The sequence below is a fragment of the Perognathus longimembris genome, chromosome 4 (assembly GCF_023159225.1).
Source record: "Perognathus longimembris pacificus isolate PPM17 chromosome 4, ASM2315922v1, whole genome shotgun sequence".
Lineage (NCBI taxonomy): Eukaryota > Metazoa > Chordata > Mammalia > Rodentia > Heteromyidae > Perognathus > Perognathus longimembris.
In genome coordinates, this window is record NC_063164.1 from 30,618,913 (window position 1) to 30,645,103 (window position 26,191).

The 26,191-nt window shown below is 47.1% G+C and overlaps 1 protein-coding gene across 4 annotated transcripts in view; it reads left to right on the forward strand.

The window, feature by feature from the left end:
• The first annotated feature begins 1,970 nt into the window (after positions 1-1,970).
• The window catches only part of Satb2 (SATB homeobox 2), a 190,346-nt gene continuing 166,125 nt past the window's right edge, over positions 1,971-26,191 (forward strand). Inside the window, exons 1-3 of one of the 4 annotated variants that reach the window (XM_048345024.1) lie at positions 1,971-1,981; positions 12,222-15,209; positions 16,417-16,644. In XM_048345024.1, coding sequence (XP_048200981.1) covers positions 16,476-16,644 — 169 coding nt within the window. In that variant the 5' untranslated portion in view covers positions 1,971-1,981; positions 12,222-15,209; positions 16,417-16,475. Of the gene's footprint in view, positions 1,982-9,772; positions 9,971-11,085; positions 15,210-16,416; positions 16,645-26,191 lie in introns of those variants that run through there. The other 3 variants (XM_048345022.1, XM_048345023.1, XM_048345026.1) reach the window with 3 other exon arrangements.

The following is a 26,191-nucleotide window of genomic DNA, read 5'->3' on the forward strand; positions in this document are numbered from 1 at the left end:
TGTTCTGCTTTATTGGTTATGTATCTCATATATCTAATATTAGTAAGAGAAAAACCTGCCTTGTGGTCAAACTTCTATGGATTGAAGGTCACAAAGGAGAGTTTAGTCTCAGCTCCTGGCTCAAGGTTTGCTAGCCTAGAGTGTGAGTGTTTGCCCCTTTCAGTTCAAGTTCCTCCCAATAAACTACACCCCAGGGGCTGAATGATCGGAACTTCTTTGTTTTCCTGATTCCTTCTGCAGAGCCTTTGATGACCTGAGATTAGGAGCGCCCCAGAGAGTTGTGGGCTAGCATGGAAGGGAGGGGTTCTATCAGAGAGGGGCGGGGAGTACGGATGAGGAAGTCGCAGGTGCTCCACACACTGGCTGCCTCGAAGTGGGTCCTTGGTCCACTGTCTACCGAGCCGCTTCCCCCTTGGCCTGGATTACTGCTGTTCTCTAAAACCTTGGTTCTCCCATGAAAATGAGGTCTCCGAGAAACACTTTGTCAAGTTCGTGGCATGGCTAGGAGAGGGAAATGCCCTGCCATTCCTGCAGCAAAGCCAGCAGGTCTCATCTGACCTCTTTTTTTTGTACGGGGACCACCTAGAGCTACCTAGAAATAAATGATTTAGGAAAGTCAATGAGAATGGATTCGAGTGCCCAAAATGTGTGCTATAAGGCTCGAAAAATGGGTGCATGCCTAGGTACAGGTATATAAATACAGAAGGGGCAAAGATGACTTCCTCACCTACAACTTCCTCACACATATGTTCGTTCTCCCCTGTCTTCACTCTGTGCAACAACCCAGGATTAGGAACATTTTTCTTCTCTGCTCTTGGCGGCTGGGACATCCTCAAGGCAGGTGAGGAGGCCGCCGGCCCTCCTCCTCCTCCCGGGTAAAAGCGGGCAGCGTGGGGACCTGAGGCCCCGGACAGAAGCGGGTCTGGCGGCGCCCAGGACGGCTTCCTTTACTGGGAGTGCGGAGCTGTCTGTGCCCGTGGCCGGGTCCTGCGTGTCATCCCGGTTTCTCCCAGCTGCCAGGGCTTCCCGGGTGGGATCGAAAAGCTGCCTCGCTGGGCGGAAGCCCTCGGCTGGGGTAAGGATTTTCCAGCACGAGCAATTAGCTGCATATAAACATCTGAAGCACCGGCTTGGTACACCGAGTGCCTGACGCCTGCCTCTTAGCGGTAGGGGCAGCGGGGGGGCGGTGGGGGAGACGGAGGTGGGCTCCGGAGTGCAGGGAGGGGTCCTGATGCGAGCCCCCCCCCCCCACTCGCCCCCGGAGTTCAGAGACGCGTCTTAAGTTACCGCCAAAGTGTGGGCCGCTGTCTGAAGAGGTAAGTGGCCGCCCCCGGAACACAGATCCTTCCCTGGGATCTACACCCTTCTGGGCGGTGCGCCCAGCCGGTCCTTGAGGCTCCGATTGCCCTCCGAGACTCCGGACTCCTCCGGAAAGAGCGCCTCCGCCGGCCCCATTTCTGCCACGGCAGGGCCTGACCCAACACACAGTTAACTTGAGATAATTAACTGAGGCCTTCCGAGTCCACGACTGAGGTGAGCCGCCGAGCGACCCAGCCCTTGATCTCGACTTCGGGGACTTCCTACTCATTTCTGGGATCTGAGCTACGCTCAAAGGCTAAGTCGTTTGGGGCCTTAAGAGCAGGGTGCCGGTTTAGTTTGCAAGGGTTCGATTGCTTTTACGAGCCTCTCGTCGACGTCTGGTTCAGGGGTGCGCAGCTGAGAATCTCCCGCTGAAGTGCAGCTCTGCGTGCGCACAGGTTAATGGAAAGCGCTCCCCGCTCAACCCGAGAGTTGACACCAAGGCTGCCAAAGCAGGAGCCACGCCGGGTGCCCACCAGGTGGGCTGAGTGAAAAGAGACCAGAATATTGAAGAATAGAACTTGGGAAAGGCAACTATGCAAAGTCGAACCCAATCTCCTTGGGGGTATTTTCTGTGGGATGACATTGGAACTTAGCAGCCACACACCTAACAGATGTGTGCGTGAAAGCAAGATAGGAAACGCAAGGGGTAAAGGTTTGATCCACGCGGGGATCCTCGCTTCGTTTCCTTCCAGGTGGACGGCAGTTCTCCACACAGAGCCAGACACAGTGAATGTCACTCTTCCTCTCCCAGCCCCGAAGAAGTCCTGGTCCCCTCCCTCCCCAACTCCAAGCAGAACTGTTCAGCCAGAGCCCTGGCTCGGCCTGGGGCTCCAAGTTCCACTTTAGACTCTCACTGCCCGAAAGCCGAGGCCCGGCCTAACTAAAGGGGCTGCGACATGCAAACCGCAGACCGAGCTCCAAAGAGGGGAGGCGACAGGCGCTCCCAGCGGGGCCAGTTTTTTCCTGGGACTTTTTGGATAGGGTTGTGACCTGGGAAAGGAGTAGATGCCAGTGCAGCCGGTCTGGTTTGGATCTCTCGTGGGTCAAGGGTGCCACCAGAGACTGTAAAGACCACAAGCCGCCCACACTCTATTGTCCGACTGGGTTGAGACCGACCCGTGGAGAGCTGGCGTCCTCCCAACTCCATAGTCTTGGTTTGCAGCCTCGGTGGCAGGCCAGATCTGGGGTGGGGGGGGGGGAGGGCGCGGGAAGGCCACGGGGTGGGGAAGGGAGGGTTTCTCTTCCACGGGTTTCCTTTTATCGCCCCTTCCTTCTCTGGCTTTTCAGAATATGCCAGTAATCTGGCAGTTGGGCTGCTTCTAAAATGCACCTCCTTCATTTTGCTTGATGGTGATGTACAAACTGACGCCACCACCCCCTTTTCAACACACCTTTTTTCTAACCCTCTACTCCTCCCTCTTTCCCAGAAAATGGTGTGAACGTGCAAAATGGAGTAATAGGTGTGAAAGACAACTCAGTCGCTGGGGTGTGTGGTGCACAGCCGCAAGTTAAATGCGTGGGGAAGGGGTTTGGCAAAATGTTTCTGAAGTTGTTGGTACGTGGGTGGGTCGGCAAAGGACTTCACCAAGCCCAGAGGCGCCCAGGCTGAGTGGTCCCTGGGATCGAGGCCCCTAAACTCTACCAGGGGCCAAAACAAGAGCGATCTCTGCCCTTCAGCCATTCCACTCCCAGCAAGACCACCGCTCACTTCTTTTGCTTGCTCTTTGTAGGTTGTCCGCGAGTGGGCAGGTAGCTTGCAGTGCCGAGAAAGTGGTGCGGGATCTGGGGGTGGCTTTCCTTGATTTAAGAACTGCCCAGGGTGAGGGGGGTGGGAGGGAGGGGGTCAAGAAGGTATCTGGAGGCAGGGGCCTGATGCTTGGTTTCCCCAAATCCACAAGGGGGGTGGGGTGGGAAAAACGCTCGCAGCAGAGGGCTGCCTCACTTGGTTCTTTGAGCAGGTAATTTGGCCTCAGATTAAAGTGGTGGTTTTCCCTCTTGGATAAGGCTACCAGGCGAGGCAGCGACCTTTCCGGTTATCGAGATGATTAACTTCGGAGCTTTGCCTGTGGCTGGATCTCCCTGCTCACCCCCTTCTGTCCTGGATTTAGGGGGTGTTCCTTTTCAAACATGGCCTTCTTTGCCGCCCTGCGAGGCCTTTCCTTGGGGAAAACAAGGGAAGACCTGCAGACCTGTGGGTTCTTGGAGGCCCACCCCACGAAATCAGGTTCATGGGGTGGGTCCCCTCCCTGTGGTCCCCTGGGACACCCCCCCCACCCCCGCAACCACTTGCCTGAAACTTACCAGATTCCAACCTTAAGGCAGGAAAAAAAGTGTTTCATATACAAACCGATCAAGGTATTTGCAGATAATTGCGAATGTCAAATACTCCGGCGTGATGACAAAGTGCAGAGATTGCCAGGGCCCCTGGAGCTTGCCAAAAAGGCGGGGGCGGCTGGGGGGGGGGGGGTTGTCTCCCTGGCCACCTATTGCCTGCCCAGAGGCAAACCTAGAAGAGTTGGGAATGGCCGCTGGCACCAGTTGTCCATGGTATAGAACTAAGAACTGCCTTTTGGATCTCCGGATCCTAGAGCTCAATCCATACTGGAGCTTTGCTCAGGGTGGATGTACCAGGGTGCCAGCAATAAATGAGCCCCAGTTAAGGAGGACACTTGCCAAGAGAAGGTTGCTGGACTTCAGTGGAACAACCAGGCCCCAAAGAACCAGGTTGTTACCTCTAACGCCCAGCTGTCTGACCTATACAGAGGAGTCCAGGACATTTTGGCAATAGCAGCTGCCCACTTCTAGTGCTAGGGTTGATTGTCCACAGAAATGAACATGAATGTTGAAAGAAAGGGAAAAGACCAAACGCGACCCTCTCACACCCCAGTTTTGTTGCAGGGAAGTGTATGTGTGGGTTCCCCCTACACCAGAGCCTTGCTCAGCCCACCAAAACCAGTCCTGCCAAGGTCATAGAGACCTTCCGATTCCCTGCAAGACTCCCAGCAGACATCCCCATCCTGTTCCCGGAAGCCCGGATCACAAGGTTTCCAGTGCCTCCAACACTAAAACAAAAGTGGGAGTACTCTTGTTGGATTGTCAGTCTACTGACAATCATGGGATAAATTATAGGCCATCCCACAAAAGTGGTGGCATCTTGGTGGCTTTCCGAGGAGGACCAGAATCTGAGGGGGTGGCAAAGACATCGTCACTGGCCAAGAATTATGGTTGAAGATGGATGTAGTTACAATTGAGGAAGTTACACCCCCACACAGTGTTATTGCCTAAGCTGCTTGCATAGGGGTCAGGAACCCTGGGTACTGGGGTCCTGGGCCTACATGAGCAGCATTCACAGACTTTGAACCTGACTACCTGCTTTTCCTATTTGAAGGCTTAAGAATTCAGTAAAGAAATTTCCCCAAACCAGAGGTGGAGAGGGAAGGGAAGGACATACACTGGAGGTCATACACTGGAGGACACTGGTGGGGCAAGGCCACAGGCGAAAAGGTCCAAGGAAACACACTAGGATGTCTGTTTTTGTACTCTGGTTCTACCACCACCACCCCTGTCCCCACTGCCTTGTGTTCCCTTCCTCTACCTTAGAGTGACTCAAGTCAGAGCATCCCTAAAAGCCCTTTAAATTTTGCAAGCTAGTCTTCTGAGGTTCACAGTGCTGATGATTTAGGGAAAATCTCCTTTGCTTCAGCACCTAAGGGGAGGGGGGGGGGAGAGGGAGGCTGCTGAATGCACAACTTGGGTAAATCTTTGAAACCAGCTCCATTCTGCAGCTTATTCAGTCTGATGATAAGACCAGACTGAGTAAATGGGGATAAGGCCTCAGGAAAGTGCTTTAGAAATCAGAAAGCTGGATCTTGGAGCCTGTCTCTTTAGCTACCCACTACCAGGATCACTCTGGGTATCCATCCTTTTCCATCCAGGAAGGCCTGGAGAGGCCAGCTGACCTGACTTGACATCTTGTTGGACCAACAGGGCAAGTCAGTCATACAGGGAATTCTCCCAGGTCCAGTGTGTTGCTGGTATAGAAGGATAGCATAGTTTGCCTTCAGTCTGGGCAGCCAGCAGCCCTTTTGTGTTTAAGATTTGATTTTATTTGACTTTCCAAATCAAAGTGCATTTATTGGGGCCTGAAAAGTTCACGGCACATAACTGTCTTAATTAAACCTGCTATAAACAGAGAAAAACAGACAATGTCTTGCTCTTGCGCATAGAGCCTGAAGAGATGGCAGAAGGTCTGATAGAAAGTCAGGCATAGGGAATATCCAGAAGGGGGGAAAAAAAAGAAGAAAGAGGGGGAAAGAAAGGGGGAGAGGGAGAGGAAGAGGAAGAAGAGGATGAGGCAAGGAAAGAAAAAGAATAATCCTCTGAAAACAGCTTAACTGAAACCAAAATCCAAGATTGCAGGGTGATAATGAGGCACAGCCTGTGTTCCAGAGCAGGAGGGACGAACTCCAGCCCAGGACGGGGGACTTGCACTGGGAAAGCAGGGAGTCAACAAGATCTCAGGTTGGTTGCAAAGGCTGAGGTGTCTATCCTAGAGGCTCTAAGTTAACCTACTGCCTCTGTACTTTTCTTCTTAATAATTCCTCTTTCCCAGGTACTCTCTCAGACTCTGACAGCACTGGGAGGATAACCTTCTTCATCAACACGGCCAGCTTGGGGGACAAAGAGTAGTATTGTGGGGGTGGCTAGAAGCTAGAAGATGGTGCCCACTGAGGCTGAGGGGTAGTAATAGAAACCAGGAGGAGAGCAAGCAGAAAGGAAAGTTGGCAGTAAGTAAGTGCCCCTCTGGGAAAGCAGAAAAAGAGGGATACATACTCACAGCTCAAGGTCTGTTCCAGTAACTGCAAAAGGACAACATGGGCAGGGGAGTGACCTTAAGAAGGGGCAGAGCTCTGGTGTCCCAGAGTCTGAGTAAGGTAGAGGTTAGGAAGGAGGCAAAGTTGGGAAGGATCAGCAAGAAGCCCCCTTCCTCCTGGGATGTACAGTGGATAGCCACTAGAAGTTACCTGTCAGAGGCGACCCTTAGCCGACTTTGGGTCTCACAGCCTAAAACCATATAAACTAAAGGAAGCCCACAATTGTCCTAGCTGAAAGTGGGAAGGAAATTTCCCCCCTAGTACGAAAAAACAGCAAATATGTATTGGGCTGTGTTCCCAGTCACTTCAGGATTCAGCATTTTCCTTCCCTGTTCACTTGCAGACCTGAGTCCTATGTGTTTTTCACTGACTACTTAGCATCCGACCTGAACACTAATGATTCAGAAATACTCCTCATTTCCTTAGGTTGGCATTCACACACACTTGTTATGTTGGAATGAGCAAGGAATTTAAGTTCAGGTAAATTTTGGCATAATAGTTTTTAGTATGTCTTTAAATAAACTACAAAAAAACTGGGTTGTTTGGAGACAAACACACTTAGGTTGCTTTAAGATTTTGGAGATTTTTTTTTTTTTGCCACAAACAATGCAGACACTAATGAACTGGCTATTTGTAGTTAGTGTTCATGGAACCTTTTGTATGCTATATGCTTGGTTTGCAGACAGAATTTTTTCTTTACTATTAAAAACATGCTTTGAAAAATATTAGCACATTAAAACAAAAATTAGGAACATTCTATAGTATATAAGTCCTTACTGAGAACAACAGACAGCATTGGAACGCATGCAACAGAATATAGTGAAAGTTAATTAGGATGCAAACTATTAAGAAAACACTGCAGATTTCTTTCTATCACATCCAATGGGAAACTCTTTCCAGCCCCCACCCCTTATATTTGTCTCGTGAGACTTGAATTGTTGTCAAGGTGAACAACAGTTCATCTTTCAAAACTCTTTACTCCAGAGACATGATCATTCTCTGGGCAAAGGACTTTTGAAACAAACTTCCCCATATTCACACTTATACCCGCACACTCCACACGATCAGTTGCCGGGTTTTGAAAAGGAGAGAGAGAGACAGAGAGACAGAGAGAGAGAGAGAGGAGAGAGAGAGAGAGAGAGAGAGAGAGAGAGAGAGAGAGAGAGAGAGAGAGAGAGAGAGAGAGAGAGAATTCGAGCTTAGGTAACCAACAAACCCAATTACTAGGCTTTATTGATACTAAAAGGAAAAGTTCCCCCTCGTAAAATTTCCCTGAGCTTATTAGTTATTTAAATCAGTTTCTAGGCTGGACGGAGCGACGCCCTCAGGCACCTTCTCCTGGCTCCAGGAAGATAGTAGCCAGCATCATCGGCGCCCTGACCCACCGTCGCTGGCTAAGTACGGGCCACGAGTGAAGGGAAGAGCGGCGAGCTGAGGTGAGCCACTTGACAAGGGATGATGGCCTGGCGCAATTGGAGAAAGCTCCAGTCATCCAGGGTAGAACACTAGCTATCAAACTAAGAACAGGTCGCAGCCAATAATGCGGTTGTGGGCGAGCAGGTCAAGTGGCCATGGCTTGTCTTTCGAACTCAGGCAAGTGGCCATGCTGTTCCGTCTTAGGCGCCGCAAGGATCAGGTCCCGGCCTCGTAGGGGGGCCGCTTTGGCATCCAGGACTCCCTCCCATTGTGGTTGTGGTTGTCGCAGTTGTTGTGGGGCTTCTGTAATTGAATGGGCATCAGGTGAATTTGCACCTTTCAACATCTGACAATCCCGTTGTGCGTGTGTGCGTGTGTGTGTGTGTGTGTGTGTGTGTGTGTGTCTGTGTGTGCATGCGTACGCGTGGGGGGTGGGCTGGGAGAGCACTGAATGTATTGGGAGTAAGTCCCAGCCGGCTCCGTGCAGTCGTGTAAGCCCGACGTGGGGGCTCTCAAATCCTGACGTGGCTTTGGGACAGCTCCAGGTGATGCCCAGATCTGCGGGGCTCCGTGCGGTGGGAAAGAACTGAGGCTCCGATGGCCACCTTAGACTGAAGGTCAGGACACCATGGATGGAGCGGGTGCCCAAGAATCTTCAAGGAGTCGAGACTCCAGCCCAGAAACCCCTCGATGTTCCCCGCCAGGCCCGATGAATTCCGACCGCAGCGTTACACCGACTTCTCGCCTCATTCACGGTCCCAGTAAGTGCCTGGGACTTGGGGTCCCCGTAGAAGCGTTCCTTGTTCCTCTCAGAGCGGTTCGAAACCAGAGCAGCCCCCACCCCCACCCCCGAAGCCCTACCGAGCTTCGGAAGCTGCTCGGGGGCTCGGGCAGCTTTGGGTCCCAGCTGCCTGCGCTGGGGGTGGGCACGGGTTTGGTGCCGGAGGCCTGCCTGCCTGCCTGCCTGCTTGCCCGCCTGCAGGCTTGGAGTTTGGAGTGCGGACGGAACGCGAAGGCCTGGGCCTGGGCAATTCAGGTGTACTTTCTTTTCAAAGATTTTTTTGGGGGGCGGGAGGGGGGGCAACGGCAGACTAGGATGTTTTGCGCGCGCCCTTGCATTTTTGCGGTCGCTCGGCGGATGCCCGGGACTTGGTCCCTGAGCAGCTCCCACCCCTCCCCACTCGCGTGCTGGACGGGTGGGCTCCGGGCGACGCGCGAGGGTGGGCTCCCGCAGGCGCCGCAGGTTCCGGCCGCAGCCCACGCGGTGGCGCTGTCGGGAGGGGACGCCTCCACTCCAGGCCGGGACCCCGGGCAGTGCCCGGGTCTCCTGGGCGGAGGCTCCGGCCGAGCCTCTTGGTGGGTTCTCCGCCACCACCTTGGGCCCGAGTCTTGGGTTCCGCCCCGCTGGGGCTCCGCGGCGGGTCGGGAGCGCGACCCCAGCCAGTGCGGCTCCGAGGTGGAGGCGGGTGGGAGCGGCGTCGCGGACTTCTTTGCGGCATCCCGGGGCCGTGTTTTACCTCCATCCTTAACCGTCGATTTCTAGACACAAGCTAGATGCATAAGGCGGCCGCCTTCTCACTGCGCGGCTGCTGAAGGAAATCCACCCTTTAAGCTCTCGACCCTTTAAGAAAAAGTGGCAGAATCCAGTCGCCCGCCGGTCGGGGGTGGGGGTGGGGGTGGGGTACAGTGTGTGTGGGGGGGTGGGCATTGCCGTGAATGGCCAGGGTTGGGCCCGGATTCCGAGGGCCCAGAGCCTTCCAGGACCTCCCACCTCGCGGCCAGGGACCCGACATCCAAATACCACCTCCTTCCCCCCCGCCCCCCGCTCTGAAAGTGGCCTCCTAGACACCCTCCATCGGGACAGGAGGAACCCACACCTGACGCTCCTCGTCTGCACCTGGGACCACGGTGCAGCACCTCTCTGGGAGCCATTCCTGAGCCTATCAGGGCGCTTGCGTTTCTACCATTTGGAACTCGTGCACGGTCCCTCCTCTTGAGCACTCCGCCGTTCCCTCACCTAGCAGGGACTAGTTGCTCACCACCCAACTGAAATCGGTCCTCCCCCCACCACCCCCGGGGCTCATCTCCCAGGAACAGGGGGCCACATTCGTTTGCGGACTGTAGGAGGACCTCCAGCGAGCGTCCCTACCTCCCAGACCCGACGGCTTCCTCTCCGCTTGCCTCCGCCCAGGAGCGGCTGGAGGAACCGAGAGTAAATATACATATATGTATCTTTGCCTGGTGCGGGTTGATGTGCAGGGCTCCAGATGCCAACCGGGAAGGCGTGCGAACAACGAAGTCAGTGTCCCTGTGTTCTGGTGAGTCCCCAGACTCCTTGGAGCAGTCTGGCAAAGGACCTGAGCCCATCCCAGGTCGACCTGTTCTTCAAAGCCGGTCCCTCTCGGGGGGATTCCGGCTCAGGACCCTGGTCTTCTTGGCCGCCCCGATCTCCAGTGTCAGCCCCGTGTCATTCCGTTGTCCATAAAGCGTTGGTGGCCCAACTCACCACCGACAACCCTTGGCGGAAATTGGCTTGAGCATCCAGCTTCATTAGAAAGAAATGGTTCCCTCCCTCCCTCTTCCCGCCCCCCACCCCCACCGGGCAAGCTCTGGGAGAAGGGGTTGGCTGGCTTGTGTTCCTAAAAGCCGTCGAAGGCTCTGTGGCAGTTACCCCCTGTATTCTGAGGTGGAGAAAACGCAGCACAACTTTTCAGTACTAAGGGACAGCGAGTGGTTAGGAGGGCTTCTTAGCCTGGGTGTTCGAATTTGAAAGCTGGAGAGCCCAGGGGCGAATGTTGGGCCTTCAGAGGCCAGGGTGTCCAGGCCCAGGACAGACTTTCTGCATGGACACTCTACATCCTGCACCAGTGTAGGCCTAGACTGCCCGGAGCGGGCATTCGCGACGCAAGGTTAGCCTGCGTGGAGGGTCGGAACCACGGAAACCTCACTGGCGATAAGCAGAAAGCAAGCGATGCTGTTTATTAATAGGGAAGGCTACCAGAGAAAGTAAGAGAAAGGCCTGATTGGAGATAGGAAGGAAAGAGGAGGAAGGAAAAAACAAAACAAAACAAAAAAAACGTACATTCAAGCCCAATGTAGAAAGATCCGTTGATTAAAAACAAATTAAGACAGGAGACCTTTGATTAAGCGACATTAAAGAAAGAGGAGGGGGGAAAAGGCAAAGTCTGAGTGCATTCTCTACCAGAATGTCAGCCAGAGGTAAACTAGGGGATAAAATTGTCCTGCAAATGTGGACACTTTATGCTTTGAACACTGAGCATACTAGCTTCTGTGCAAAAATTAGTCTCGTCCAAATGTTAAACAAAAGACAAAATACTTTTATCAATTCTTTTTCCAGTGTGATTTTGTTTTAAACTGTTTGGTGATAAACCATTTTGAGGAAAACAAAACGAAACCAAACAAAAAATTTGAATCATCAGCACATTTATTTACTGTTTTTAAACAGTAGAAAATCTTAATGAAATGTGAAGAGTACTATTTTAATCTCTTATTGATGAACTTAAAGATGCTTGCAATAATGCTTTAGTTGGAAGAAGGTCAATACAAAATTGTGTAGCAAAAAGCACATGTAGTTTGAACCAGAAAAGGCCTTAATTACCGACAAAACTAAAGGAGAAAAGGCACACTAGCAGACATCGCAAAGGTTCATTTTAAAAAGAAACACCATTCCCTTCTAAATCGAAAGAAAGTGGCAAAATATGTTACTGAAATAAATCTACAAACATTTCGAATACATTTCTGGTAATAATTGATCAAATGTGACATTTTCCTCCATGTCAAATCTAACTTGGTTATCTTTAGCTGTGATTTTGAATAATTTAGACTTTTTGATAGTTTCTTCCACTATTAAGAAATGAACAATAAAACATCGATGAATTTGAAAGGGTGCAGAATCTAGCCACAGTGCACATTTAATTGTACTTAATTGTATACTTTATTTAAATAACTTTCTCAGACGTTTAATAATTTAGAATCAATAGTGCCCCTCAACACATAATAAAATATTTACACTTTATAAAATATTAACCGATTAACAATACAGCCATGTTGTTTAGAAGAGTGTAACTTAAGTCCTTTCATAATGATGTTGACACAGGCTTGTGAGGTTAGCATAGTGATCCTTAACAAAATGTAAATGAAGATCTTCTGACAGTGGTGTTTATAAAATAGCTCATTAATGACTTAGGATTGAAGCATTCCAACCGTTCGCATCACCAGACATAATAATAGTGACGAATCAGACAGAAAAGATCCTGGCTAAACGATTTGCATCCCTCCCCCCCCACCATGCTAGTATTGAAGTCCTAATATCATCAATTCTTCTAAGTTCCTGGACATTGATCTGGAGGCGGATTTCGCAGTTTCAACGCCAAGGTAAGGCAGGAAAGGGTGTTATTAGCGTTAAGATATTAACCAGAAATGCGCCTTTCCACATTTTGAGAATGCACTATTTGGCAATGGTAGTTGGTTTTTGCAACCCCTCGGTCTCATTTCGATATATTACAGTTTTGGGTTGTTTTTTCTTTTCTTTTTTTTTGTAAAAAAAAGTTTGTCGATCAAACTTACAGTTCGTTTGCTTGCTGCCAAAAACCTTTTAGCTATCACCACCGGCGGATTTTTACTAAAGCCACTTACTTTGGCCCTCACGGACCTCGAATTTGCTCTACCCTCTTTGGCTAAGGATGGGGGTGGGGGAGCACGGAATTTGAGGTAGAAAAACAAGGAAAAGAAAAACGTGGCTACAAACTTCCCGGGTGGACCGCGGGAGCTTTACTACCCCGCTGGCTTTCTCCCCACGGGGTGCCGATCGCTCGCCTGCAGCTTCTTTGGAACTCGGCGGGGAGGCTCAGGGGTGCGGAATTCACCGGTATCTGGGCTTGGAGACCCAGTCCCTGGACAGGTTTCCTACCTGGGGCCCCTTCTCTTCCAGAGATTCTCAGAGTACATCGGGCCACGAGCACGGCGCCAGTGGGGTGGGGAGCGGGAGGGGGCTGGTTGGGGCTGCTCGGACGGACGGCGGCCTGGTCTCCCACACTACTGCCGGACTTGGCTTTCGGCGGTGATTGCCTAAGCCCCTGATTTCCAGAATTGCCCCCGAGCGCGTTTCCCGAGACAGAGTTTAGTTTGGCCCTCTGGCGCCGCCGTACAGTCAACGCTTCTTAAGGGGGACCTGCCACTCGGGAAGCCTGATGTGGGAAAGTCCTTGGGGGTACCGGGGAGTATAAGGGAGAACCAAGGTGTGCTGGCGGGATTGGAGACGCTGGCGGCAGATCCTGGCTTTTCTGGCCTCAAGGTTGGCACGGAAGTGTCCACAATTTCTCATCCCCGACTCTCTACGCCCGGGTCCGTAGACGCCCCGGGCGTCTCGAGGGGGCTGCGGGCCGTGCCCACGTGCTTTTTCTTAAGGAGGCCCTCGCTCAGGCGGGACCACAAGGACAAAAGCGCGGCCCGGAACCCGGTCTGCTCGGCTAAGTGCCGGCTCCACCTTAAATGAGCACCGCGGCCGGAGCCGGGCTCAGGACCGCCAAGGCCGCGGGAGTCGGCAAAAGTTTGTGCCTGGGTTACGCCTTCGTAAGACCCGCTGGGGACGCTTCGGCGCGGCCGCCCGGTGCGAGGAAGGCTGAGTCCTCACGACACGGCAGTGTTCGCGCCCGAAGACCCGGCCCGTGCAGCTCAGGGTCTTCAAGAACCCCAGTCCTGCAGCCCGAGGACCAGCAGCCTCACCGCCCGTGCCGCCACCGCGCCACGGCCTCCAGGCGGCCTGGGCTGCGCTGCTCGCGACGGTGGCCGGCGCTGCCAGCGCTCCAGGGATGCCATCCAAGGGTGCACCCCGCCCTGCCCACCCCGAAGGCCCCCCTCTGCGGTGCCAACCACAGCCCGGCGGGTGGTGGCCTCGCTCCTGCCATTCGGGACACCCGGGCTATTGTTCCGGACCCACGGCCGTGCCAGCTCTGAGGGAGGAAGCGGCCTTGGCGGCGCGCGCGGCGGCTCGGAGCGCGGCCGTCCTGGACGGTCGGCGCGGCGCGGAGGGGACGCTCTCAGGCTCGGGGAAAAGTTGCTCGGAGGGGCGGAGGCGGTGGGTGGTGGGCGGAGGCGGTGGGTGGGGGAGGCCATCGCCCTCCTATCTCCAAAGTCGAAAGTACTCCGCGGCGCAGTAGCCGTGCCGGGAGCACCGGCTGCGGCGGCCGCCTGGGGATCGTCGAGCTGAGCCTCTTTACCGGGAAACTGGGCACCCAACACCCGCCTAGTCGCATCCGCCTCGCCGTCCCGATCAGTGCGCCTAGGGGCTGGGCGAGGCGCCTCGGCCGCGCCCTGGACTTGTTCCCCGGAGGGGAGGACTAGACCTCGGGTCCTGGCGCCCGCCTGTGCCCAGACGCACCCACCCGCTGGTTGTGGTCACCGCCTCTAGCCGCACTCAGTCCACTGCCATCGGTCCTTCGCCGGCCGGCGCACGAGGTCTTTGCTACCCCGCTCCCACCGCCGTCTCTCCCCTTCCACCTCTTCCTCTCTCCCTTCCTCCCACCCACCCCCTCGCCTGTCCCTCTGCCTCCTCCGCAGCCCCGCCGCCGTTGGGTCGCCTCGCTCACAGCGATTGATTGATTGATGTTTAATTTCCTGCCAGGCGGGGTCCCCCTCCCCCCGCAACCTCCCCGGTCCTCCTCCCCACCCCCACTCCCCTCCATTGCGGTGGACCAGTCTGGCTTGGGTTTAGATCCGTCCCCCCCCTCCCCTTCGCATCCCGAAATAACCCAGAGACTTCCCCTACCCCCACCCCAAATTATTATCTTGAAGGCGCTAGATCTGGGGACGGAAAGGGGGAGGGGGAGAAATCGGAAACCGAGGACAACCCAAAAGGACTCACTTTGCCTGATGACTCAACGCAACTAATAATCATCTCCCTCTCAGTGTGTCTCTCTCTGCGGCTTGTCAGGGAGTCCGGCTCTGGCTGCTGGCAGAGGCGGCCCAGAGAGCAGAGGCTGGAGGTGACAGCTTGGGCGGCCGCCGCGTTTTCTCCTGCGCGCGGCTCCCGGGTTCCAGTGCCTCCTTGACTCTCGGTGGCACCGGCCTCGCGGCTCGGGCCGCGCCTCCGGGCGGGCTAGCGGCATTGAGAGCCGGCAGCCACTGCCGCCGCCGCCTCCTCCTGGTTCTCAGCCCTTTCTCTCCAGAACGGGGCTCCTTCCTGAAGGTGTGAAAGGCTCTTTCAGCCCCCTCTCCCCCCTCCTCCTCGTCCCCTCCCTCCCCCCCCTCGTTCGGGTGCCCCTTTGGAGGAGTCCTCTTCCCTCTCCTCCTCCTCCCTCACCCCCCCCCCCCCATCACCACCATAACAACCATCTACGCACCAGAAGAAGACACCCTGACCCAGGACCTTAAACGTTAGGACCTGGGGAAGAGGAAAGGGAAAGGAGGGGAGAAAAAGGAAGACTTGAGAGAGAACGCCCGCAAAAGCAAAGCACCCGAAACTTTCCACCCTGGATTCTCTACTTTTGCTCCATGGGCAGAGCCCCAGCCAGCCAAGTTTCAGACCGACCGTGAGCAGTAAGTATGCTGGGCGAGGGCTCCGCGCCGCGCTCGGGATCTGGGGACGCCCCGGCCGGCTAAGTTCCTTCGCAACCGCACCGGACGGTCGGACGGCACAGCCGGGAAGGGAAATGCGGGTGGAAACCACTCTAGAATCCCATGCACTCCCCCACCCCCTCGGCATCCGCGGCATCCCTTTCCCCTTTCGTCCCCCACCGCGTCTCCTGGACTGGAGGAAAAAGCGACTTCTCTCCCGCTGCCAAAGTGCGGGGAGATCTTTTCCGGAGCCCTGCGCGCGGTGCGGGGTTTCTTCTTTCTGTGGGTGTCAGTGACAAAGCGAGCGCCGTTTGCTCTAGGTGTTTCACCTCTTTTTTTTTTTTCCGCCCCTCGCCCCCCAAAATCAGGGGTGCTGAGACTGGCGGTTTCTCCGAGGAGCGCGCTATCCGCCGAGCGACCTGGAGAAAAACTTTTCTGGAGTGATTGAAAAACTGAGGTTAACGAAGGCTGCTCCTGCACCTACGAATTTAAGTGCTTTGGGCTCTGGTGTTTTAATACGGGAGAGCTTTTTAGAAAAGCACTCAAGATCAGATGCAGAGAAGAACGCTCCAAAATAATGTTTGCAACCCTACTCTTGCGATGCAAGTTATTCTGACAAATAACTCCAAATCTTTTGGGTTGTTACTGACGGGGAGGAGGGGTTGATTTTTTTTTTAATGCAATGTGTGTGTGTGTGTGTGTGTGTGTGTGTGTGTGTGTGTGTACTTGCTATATAAAGGTAAAAAGCCAGGATTCAAGGGGTCCTTTCACCTGACCTTTGGCTCCAGCCCGGCACATCAATCAAGTGATTAATTTGGGTGCGAACGTCTGCTCCCCGAGTTCTCCTTTTGCTCAACTCTGACCCCCAGAAAGCGAGGCTTTTGCAGCCCACAGTGGTTTTCTGCCAACCCTGCCCTAATGAACAGGCCACGTCTAGATTGCTCTGGGCACCTCATTGGGCCGACTCCTGGGGAGCAGCAACAGGGCGGAGTAGCAGCATCTCAAGTTCGAGGCTGCTTGGGGCCCGCTTAGTGGAGGGTTGGATCGGCTTCGGGCCGTCGGGGAGCTAGCTCAGTCCGGGGAGGAAGTTTGTGTGGCTGCGGAGCTAGCGCACCTCAGGCCTGCACGTCGATCTGGTGTGTGAGCGCTTTTCCCTCTTTTTTCCCCCCTCCCTCCGCCCCCTCCCTAGGTCCCAGTGCGTTTTATTGCAACCTGCCTGTGGGAACTTTGCCTCCGCGTCGGAGCACCATGGAGCGGCAGAGCGAGAGCCCGTGCCTGCGGGACAGCCCCGACCGGCGGAGCGGCAGCCCAGAGGTCAAGGGGCCTCCCCCGGTGAAGGTGGCCCGGCTGGAGCAGAACGGCACCCCCATGGGAGCCCGCGGGAGGCCCAACGGCGCGGTGGCCCGGGCCGTGGGAGGTAACAGCCCGGAGCAGGGAGGTGCGCGCCCGCCCGCGGCCCAGTGATAAAGGCCCGGGTGTCAGGGTTCAGGTTGATTAGGCGCTGTTTCGGTGTAGGATTACAGGAAGTCAAGTCCAGGTTGCCAAATAATGCCCAAGCCTCTCTGCAACTGGTAGCTTCATCTCAAGTTTAAAACAAGAAAGTGGTTTACCCAGAGGGTGGCATTTTTTGGGCACTTTGCCACTGTGTGCTGAGGTGTTGGCAGGTTTATGTCACAGCCAGCTAACTGTTTCTAGATTTTCCTAGAGAGCTTTTTAGTGATTTAACTCTTTTGCTTTGCCTCAGACTATCTGTTTTAGGGATGGAGTTTAGGTGTCTTGGCTTTGATGGGGTAGTTCATGCCGGAGCTAGTATTTGCACAAGATTGTTAGTGTGACTCTGTAGTTAGGACAGTGCTTCTAGATAAACGAGTGACAACTAGGAATATGTACTGCTGCGTTTCAAGTGAGAAATAAAGAGTCTTGGCAAGTCGTTCAGGTCATTAGCTGCTCTAATGCTGTTTGCTTGTAAAGTTTAGACGCAGGCATTTGTAACTTTGTTATATAAATTACTGAACAAGGGAACATAGCAAGATAGTCTTATTACCCATCTGTGTTTCTCCTCTCAGGAACTTACATTATTTAAAGATAGTCTTTTGCTTTTGTTTTACTACATAAAAAAGTGGCCACTACAGTAATCTTGCAAAGCAAAGATAAGAGAGAAATTTAAACATTGCAATACTTTAGGATTTGCATGCCAACTGCCTAGTTGTATGTGCATGTAAAGTGAATAATTATACATGGTATGCAGGTGTGTGTGTATGTGTGTGTGTGTGTATTTGGGGTAAATCACTCCTTAAAATTGTTCACTTGTAAGGTATTTTTCTAATCTTTTTCTAATAGTTAATTTAATATTATTCTTTATATTGCCCATCATAAAATGTTACAAAACAGTGGCAAAACTTTGTGATAAACTCCCATCCCCAGATTCTCTGTGTCTCTTGGGTGTATTTTGAAACATATGATTCACTTGAAATGCCTATTCTCTCTTAAGTAGTTAAAAATACACATTTAATAAATAAATTTTTTGTTTTTACTTATTTTGTAATTTGTTTCTTTGTGGTAGATATTTTGTGTATTAATCATAACTTTGGGAAGCATTCATTGTCTCCATTCTTAAAGGAATTAAAAAAAAAAAAACATGTTTGGCTACTGAGTGTGGCTTATGTTCTTTCAGTTTGGGGATGTGACTATATATTCCAATGAACCAAAAGGAAACTTGTTAGTTTAGTAACCCACTTTTTAAGAGTGGGGTTTATTAATTTGTTGATCTGAGGCTAAAGCAATAGCCTTGAATTTTTCCTACAACTGTATTTATGATATAATTATGATATGATAAGATATAGTAAATATGGTAGGACCAAACTCTAGATGATAATGACAAATGCTGATAATCTTTGGTGGGGATGGATGTGTGTGTGTGTGTGTGTGTGTGTGTGTGTGTGTGTGTATTACAAATCCTGGATGTAGTGTTTTCTAAAAGTGCCTTTATGTATAAGAAGATGTGGGTTTGCAATGTCAGGTTCTGAAGACCTAATGTGATTTCCTGAATAGAACGAGTAGTAAACATTTCAGGATGAAATTGGGTTACCTCCAAACAGAGTTGTGTTTTTTTTCCACCTTTGCATATTGTATTGAACTATGAAAGAAACTGCCATTTTCTGTTGACCAGGGAATATCTTTAGTGCAAAATAGTGATTGCTTTTCAAATTTTTTGGACCATAATTCACATTTGGCTATTTGCTAGAAATTTGAATCAAACTAAAATTATTGTCTACACAAACAATAGATTTATTTTAATAAGTTCCTAGTCACTTCTCTGAGGCTTAACTTAATTTAGTAATATCGAAGTTCTTATTATGTCTTTCAAACTGAAAAGAAGATGACATTTTGTTTTAATATGCATCAGTTATAATCCTAGTAAACCAGTTAATATAGTTCTATGTGGAGGATTTTTAAAGACTTTTTTTTTTTTTAAAAAGAAAGCTTTAATTCTATATAGAATAATAGATTGTTTAGAAAGAAGCTAATTGGGGGAATTTCAAAATGTAACAACTTAGGATATAAAATTTCTGTAGTACAAAGCTTTCTTATTGAATGTTAATAATTATTTTGTGGGCTTAAGTTTATATAGTTTCCAAATGTACATTAAGGTCAATAATTTCATTTCTTTGTAACTTTTAATCATGTATATAGATTGGAGGAAAGCCAACCCTTTTTTAAAATGAACATTCTAAATTTTAAGAAATGTTTAAAGTATATTTCTTGTTAGGGTACTTTCTAATTGAAATGCCTTTTTTTCTTTGAACATGGAGTAAATGTAAAATAGATTATATTTCTCCCTTCCTGCAGCCTTATGCTTACATTGTCTTCATAAAGCAATCATATAATAAGCATAGATAACTACAAAAATATAGCTTCACATCACTTATTGTCATTTTCAGATGTTGCAGTTTTGTCCATGCCAGTTATAATGATGGGCTAAATAAGATAAATTTAAAAAAAAAAAAAGACCCCCAATTTGGAAACTCCATAATTTTTTGTTAGTCTTTAGTGTCCTTTTTTCTCTAAAACTTTTACCATGCCCCTCATAAGGGAAATCAGTAAGTTAATTGGTTGCTCAATAAAATAACAGTATTTCTTACAGCTTTGGATAACAGTGAGGTAGATATATATTTTTGAATGCATAGGTTGAACTAGAAAATTCTATTGTGGTTCTACTTTTTTTAGGCAGAAGGAGTTTGATTTTTGGTGACAACTAAGTATTCATAAAAAAGCGGGTTGTTTTAGTGCCTGAATTTAACTAGTAGAAGTAGTGCATACTCTATCAGAGTCTCTAGGGTTATGCTTTAATAGGGAACTTAAAAGTTAGTGCATTGTTTACAACGTGGTAGCTTTGGAAGACTATTAGACAAGATTCATTTTGTTTTGTCTTTCCAACACTTTCTAGGATGGTCTTGCTTTTATTTAAACAATGTGTTTCAAAGCATGTATGTAGTAAAATATAATTCTCAGATGTGTATGACAGTCAGATTTTATAGAAGGTCTTCTGGGGGAAAAAAGGGCTAATATCTCTTTAAAAAACATATAAAGGCTGGGGGAGAGTTTAGAGCAAGCAAGAGCACCATGGTGTTGACAGCTTTATGTCCCTGCTGGGTAACATTCACTTACTAGAATTGGCGTCCCCTCTCAGCTAGTAATTCACTCCATAAGGATTTTGAAAAAGGATGATTAATGGTAGGGAAATTTATATTTGTGAAATTGATGATTAAACCTTGTAGATCTATTTGAAGACTCAGAAAAAGAAGAGATTATTAAGGATGATGAAAATAAGAATCAGATGATCTTTTTAACCACCATTAGCATAAGCACCTAAAATACTGTCTATGCTGCATGGAATACTTGAGCTAGGCAACCTTCAGCCTAAAATGAAAGCGATGCCAAACAGGTTTCCAGAGGGAAGCCAGGCGCTTTGCCTTCTTCCTAGGCTGCTGGAAGGTGCTGGCCAGTGGTGCTTTAGTAGCAATAAATTATTGTGCTCCATTCATTGTTAACATAGGCATTTTCGCTTTTTAATGTTTGGCTTAAAGAAGAACTTTCAGACAGCTTTATTTAAACTGAATGAACAGCGCCTGAATCTACCAGATGGTGTATTTGCTGATAGGAGGCATTAAACATCAGAAATCTTTTTGATATTTTTCACTTTTCTATGAATTTTTATGATTTTTTTTGGTGGGGGAGGAGTGTTAACTGTTCTAGATTTTAGGGGAAAATATTTAAACTTTGAGACTCTCTTACAGAGATACCTGCTCTTTTTTGGAAAACATTTGCTTATCTTTGCAAATGAATTGTTTACAAGTAATCATTTGATATTACTGAGGTCCAAGTTATCTAATAGCTAGTCCACCAAAGTAAATCTGTTCTGCTTGCTACCTGGCAGCCCTTTCAAGAACATAACTGTCTTATTGCAAGGGGGGAAATCGTTATGTTGTACCACTGATGTACTCAAGTAGGGAAGCAAATGTGATCAAGACTTAGTGAGGGCCTCATTTGGAGCTGAACATCATGTACAACAGCAGTTAGTTTAATTGTCTACATGTGGAACATTTCCTTTTTGATTATGAGTCAAAGAAAGGTGGTTCAGGTCAGGTGTAGACACTGCATTAGCAGTAATAGAGACACATTTCACTGTTTGAAAGGAGCGCAGATATGAGACTATAGATATTTATATATGGAAATGTCTAAGGTACTTAGAAATATAGAAATATAGTTGTAAAGAAAAGAAAATGAAGAACATTCTATTTCTCAGGATGAACGCCATCAGGATGAACACCTTTGTAGGAAGGACTCAGTGCTTCAAAAGAGAAAAATTTTCCTCTCCAACCCATTTTTTTTTTTAAATTTAAAGGTTTAAATCCTTTTAAATAGAGTGAACTTAGGCTCTTGGGTCATCCAACAATCTAGCATGTCCTCTGTAGTTTTGCTGAGGTAGAAAAATAGCCCTTCTCTAAAGTGTTTTTAGTCCTTTAGGCCTGTTATTAAAATAAAGATATACTTGGTTAAAAAAATATATGCAATGGAACATACACATTAAACAGAACATAGGGTATCCGCCCCTCAAAGTCCTGAGCATAATTTGGTGTTTCAAGTAATTTTGGAAGTCTTATGTTCCATCAGCAGAAACCCACTGACCATTATATTCAAGATCTTCAGTCTGTGTGTGTGTGTGTGTGTGTGTGTGTGTGTGTGTGTGTGTGTGTGTAGTATGGTAACTACAGAGATATCTTTTAAGACATCTGTTTTTAACCCCCACAGAAAATAAGTAATATTGTCATTGTTCTGAGGGTTTAACCAGTAGAATCTGTACATCTATCCTGTGCTGATTCTTTCTTCTTAAAAAATATGTTTTAGCCAAAACAGGCCAATCATCATTTATTACATACTAAGAATATTGATTTGAGTCATTTTAATGGTACAGAAATCAATTTTATTCCAGATAAGACTAGAGTAATTATTTGGTGTAGAGCTGACAAGATAGTAAGAAGTAAGGATAGATAATCCTCTCTGGACAGATTAAAAACTTCCTTTTAAATAAAAATAGTTTAGTATAGAAATCATTTATATGGAAATAATGAAAAGACATAATAATGTTAGTAGAGTTAGAATTCCAAATTGTATTTGTTTCTTTGAGTAAAATCATCTTAAGAGGTTTCTTTCTTTTTTTAATGGTTTTCTGTTGAGATAAAATTACTACAGGTTTCTCACCACTATAGAAAGTTTCCTACAACTAATAACACCACATTAGGTTTAACTGTGTACATAGTTTGTTGTATTTCAGGAAACTAAACTTCATCCTCCATAGCATATAGCTTATAATGAATCCTTTATATTTTTCACTTTAATAAGTAACCTTAAAAAGAGATGTTATAACTAATGTACAGTAATAGTAATTTTTACTATCTTCCTTACATGAATGCTGAGATACAATGGCATTTTGGAACATATTTAAAGATGGAGCATTTGACAAAAGTTGTGTGTGTAACAGTTTGTCAGTGAGAAGTGACAAGTGGGAAATGACAAATGAAATGTTGGCATCACTACTCTTTATTTTGATAAAAATGTCTCAATTTGCAGTGATATAATACTGTTTCATATTATTTCATGAGTTGTGTGAGATGCATAAGGAGAATTTAGATTTTGTGAACGGAAAATTAGCAGCCCAAACTCTCTTTTCAGAAGCTTTGGCAGCACATCCCCTTCCCCCCGACTCCTCAAGAGTAAGAACAGCCGTGAAATGTTGGACCTAACCCATACATTTTAACTCATTATTTTTTTGAAAAGAAAAAAAAAAGAAGGAAATAACTGAAAATGGTTTCAAGTAGGAGACCTTTATGCTTAGCTCAAAAAAATGAAGGAGAGAGTTCGCCTTTTAGTTTCCTTCTTTTCTTCACAGCCATTTGAAAATGAGTAATTCCCCTCTGCTGACTTAGATTGTATGGATCTGTTCTCACTTCTAATCACCACTGCTCTCCAGCCTGAATTTAGGGTGCCAGTAAGGAGAGCTGTGAATTTCTTTAATTTTAAAGTTCAGTAGAGGTTTTGAAAATGTCTGTGTTAAAATGGATCTTTATATACAAAGGATTTATCGTCCTACTGCATAAGGATAATGTGATAGATATTTCAAAGTCAAAGTAAACACCCTGAGTGGAATTGAAGTATGAGTTAAAACAAAGCCAATCGAAGATCCACAGATAAACACAAACATAAGCACAAAAGACACAGATGTAGCCCAATAGTGTGTGCTCTTTTCCATTTTCTGAAGTCATGTTGCTTCCTTTGCTGTTCTTAAACAACAAAATGTTTATTTTCTCCTTTTACATGGAAGGAGGCCCCAGAAGCAGGACAAGCTGCAGTGTTATTGCAAAAAATGTTTCTTGATAGTTTTTAACTTCATAGAAATCTATCCATATATATTTTTTCAATTAACTGAACTGTTTAGCTGCTTTAACAGCAAGTGATTTAACATTTGTGGCAAAATCAGTATAATTAAGTGTCAGTGAAAGGCATTAGAAGTTGCCTTGCAGAACTTGTGTCATTTGACCATATTTGCAAAGTTTTACTTAATTCTAGAGTTTAAAAAATTGGTAGGAAGACATATTATGTATAAATGTGCCTTAGCTGTGTAATTATAGTGATTGGGTATATGGCATGCTATTTTTTTTTCTCCTAAATTGATGCTTATGCCTTCAAAACAAAAAAAAAAAAAAAAGGAAAGAGAATGAAAAGAAACCTAGTAGATGTTTTAGTTTTAAACAGATGCCTAAAATGCAAAAAAAGGAATTAATAGAAATTAAAAATAATTAAGTGTTAGTGTATAGCAACTATGGCTATAATCTATTACAATAATACAAGTCCTGTGGGGAAGTATATTTCAGCTTGGGCTGTTTCCGATACTGTTGCCATGTGCTAGTGCATCAGGCTGATTTGAGTTCTTCCCTTTACTAGTGATACCATTGTTGAGTGGAGTCCTGTCCTAGCACAATTGATTACTAAACTATAGTGTAACAGATCAACAAAGATCAGACTTGAAGGGGCAGCACTGTAAGGTACTATTTATAAAAACGGATGGCTTCTGCACTAGAGCGACGGTGTGATGGCGGCACAGTGACTGAAATGCACAGAGCCCAGAGTCTTTGTTGCCTTTGAAGACTTGCACAGATATAGTAGGAATGGGCTTTAGTGAGAGCAAACATCTTTACAACACTCAGGTCTGACAGAAGTGATTTAGAAGCATTTTTTCATAGGAAAAAAAAAACACCTTGAATTTCATGTTTACCACAGTTACCTTTTTCCTAAAAAAAATCTTTTCATTTTGTATTTAGTTAGAAAACCAATGATCCATTTCATTATAACTTTTTTTTTAGCAGAAGAAAATATTTTCTTTGCAAAGAGATAAAATTTGTACCCAGTACTCCTGAGAAATGTTCAGTTGGATACAGTAAACATAACCATACTTTAGATTCTCTGGTTATGCCTGTATTAAAACAGCATTGTTTTAATTTCAAGTATTTGTATACCTAAAGAAAAGTAAACTTGAGATAGTTAAGAGGTTATTAGACAGATTCATATCAAAAGCCAATGTTTTAAAAGTATTGTTATTATTATATGGTTAACAGAACAAAAACTTTCTTTTGTCATAATCCAAAGATGGTAACAGAGCAGCATGATAAATGTCTCAATAAGTGTCGTAGTAAAAGAAAATGACTTGTCTTTTGAGGCAGTGGAGAGTTTATGTTGCTTTGGACCCATTTCCCAAGCAGTGATCGAAAACAGATTACAATAACAATTATACAGTCAGAAGATGCAATATCCATTTCTGCTTTAATTGAGTGAAAGAATAATAAAAACATCATTAAGAAAAATGAGGTGGACCTGTCACACAATGTACAATTTTTTTAGTCTTGGAAAAGATATAGAATAATCCAAGTGTTTTTCTCTTATTTTGTAGTGTTTATTAGGCAAAATTTGTCTTGGGGAAGAGACCATTTGGCTCTCATTCTTCCTTGGAAAGTTAAGAAAGAAGCCATGAGAAGTAGTTGCCCAGGCATTAAAAGAGGTATTGACTTTGTCTTCTTATATACGGTGAGGACGTAACATTTCCTTAAATCTACCTGGACATCACATTTTCTTAAATCTACCTGAGGTATACTCACCCTTACCTCCTTTTCTTCTTCACCCTGTGGGAAATGGAAGTCAGAAGTCATGAACTGTGTGAGGATTAGCTCTGGTCCCTGGCCTGATGTTCCCCCTCTTCCTATAGTCCTAAGCATTCTAATGGGGAAAGAAAGTTGAGGCTCAATAATCAGCACCCTGCATTTTCCTAGTACACATAGGCTTGTGGTGCACTTGAATTTCCCTGTGTGACCACCATTGGATTTGTACTCAGGTGAATGACATGGATTGTCACTTGGGCACACAGGATCTGGTTCTCATCAGCAGTCCTTTGAGCCATTACATCCCGAATCCTTTTTGCAGGACCTCCAGCTTTCAGGGGGAGGATCCAGCCCTAATAGGCAGCAGCAATGTCAGTGGCTAGCTTTCTTTGCCTTGGGCTGTATTTGTCACTCTTTTTAGACACTGTGAGCTCCTCAAATCTCTGTGACAGTGATAGAATTAGGCCAGTCTCCTTGCTTACCGTGGAACACTAAAACTGCATGGCTATAGTGAAGTTGGAGCCCTAGGTTGGGTTCAGTTGATAGATTTAGAGGAGACAATTTCTTTGATCTGTTTCTAAGAGTTTTCTTGGGTGTAATACTTTTTGATGGGTGGAAAAATGGAGGACTAAGATAGGCAGTATTTATATGAAGTAAAAAACTTTAAATTTTTTTATTCAGTCCAGACGTCTAGTTAATAGTGCTCTCATTAAAATACTTTTGTCAGCAAAGGTTTTTTTTCAGTTTTAACATTCACATAACCTAACTGTGTTGATGAATGCCACTGAGCTAAGGGTCTATTAGTGGTTCTGTTTCTTGTGGACTTTACAATTTAAACCTAAATATTAATTTTGGGTAGAAGTTGGCATAGTGTCCTTTTGCCTTGGAGGGAATTTTTGTTGTACAGTAAAAGAAAACTTTTTATTCCATCAGATTACCTTCTCCATGTCTCTACTCCCCAGAGTAAATAGCAATTAAATAGTAAAGGTTTTAAAAGGGCATTTTTATTTTTTAAAAAGATGTGACTATTTTAGGTGAATTTAATAATTTTCCATTAGTTCATATTTCAAGTTAGTGGATGTCTTTTTTTTATACTAACAAGAAAGATCCATGAGGTTTGATCATGATATGAAATTTATTTCTTTTTAAAGTAAAATTATTTTTAATGACTTTAACTTGTAAATCCATGATTTATCTTTTTTTTTTTACTAGAAAGTGAGAGGTATAAAATGTTATTTACTCTTATTTATGTCA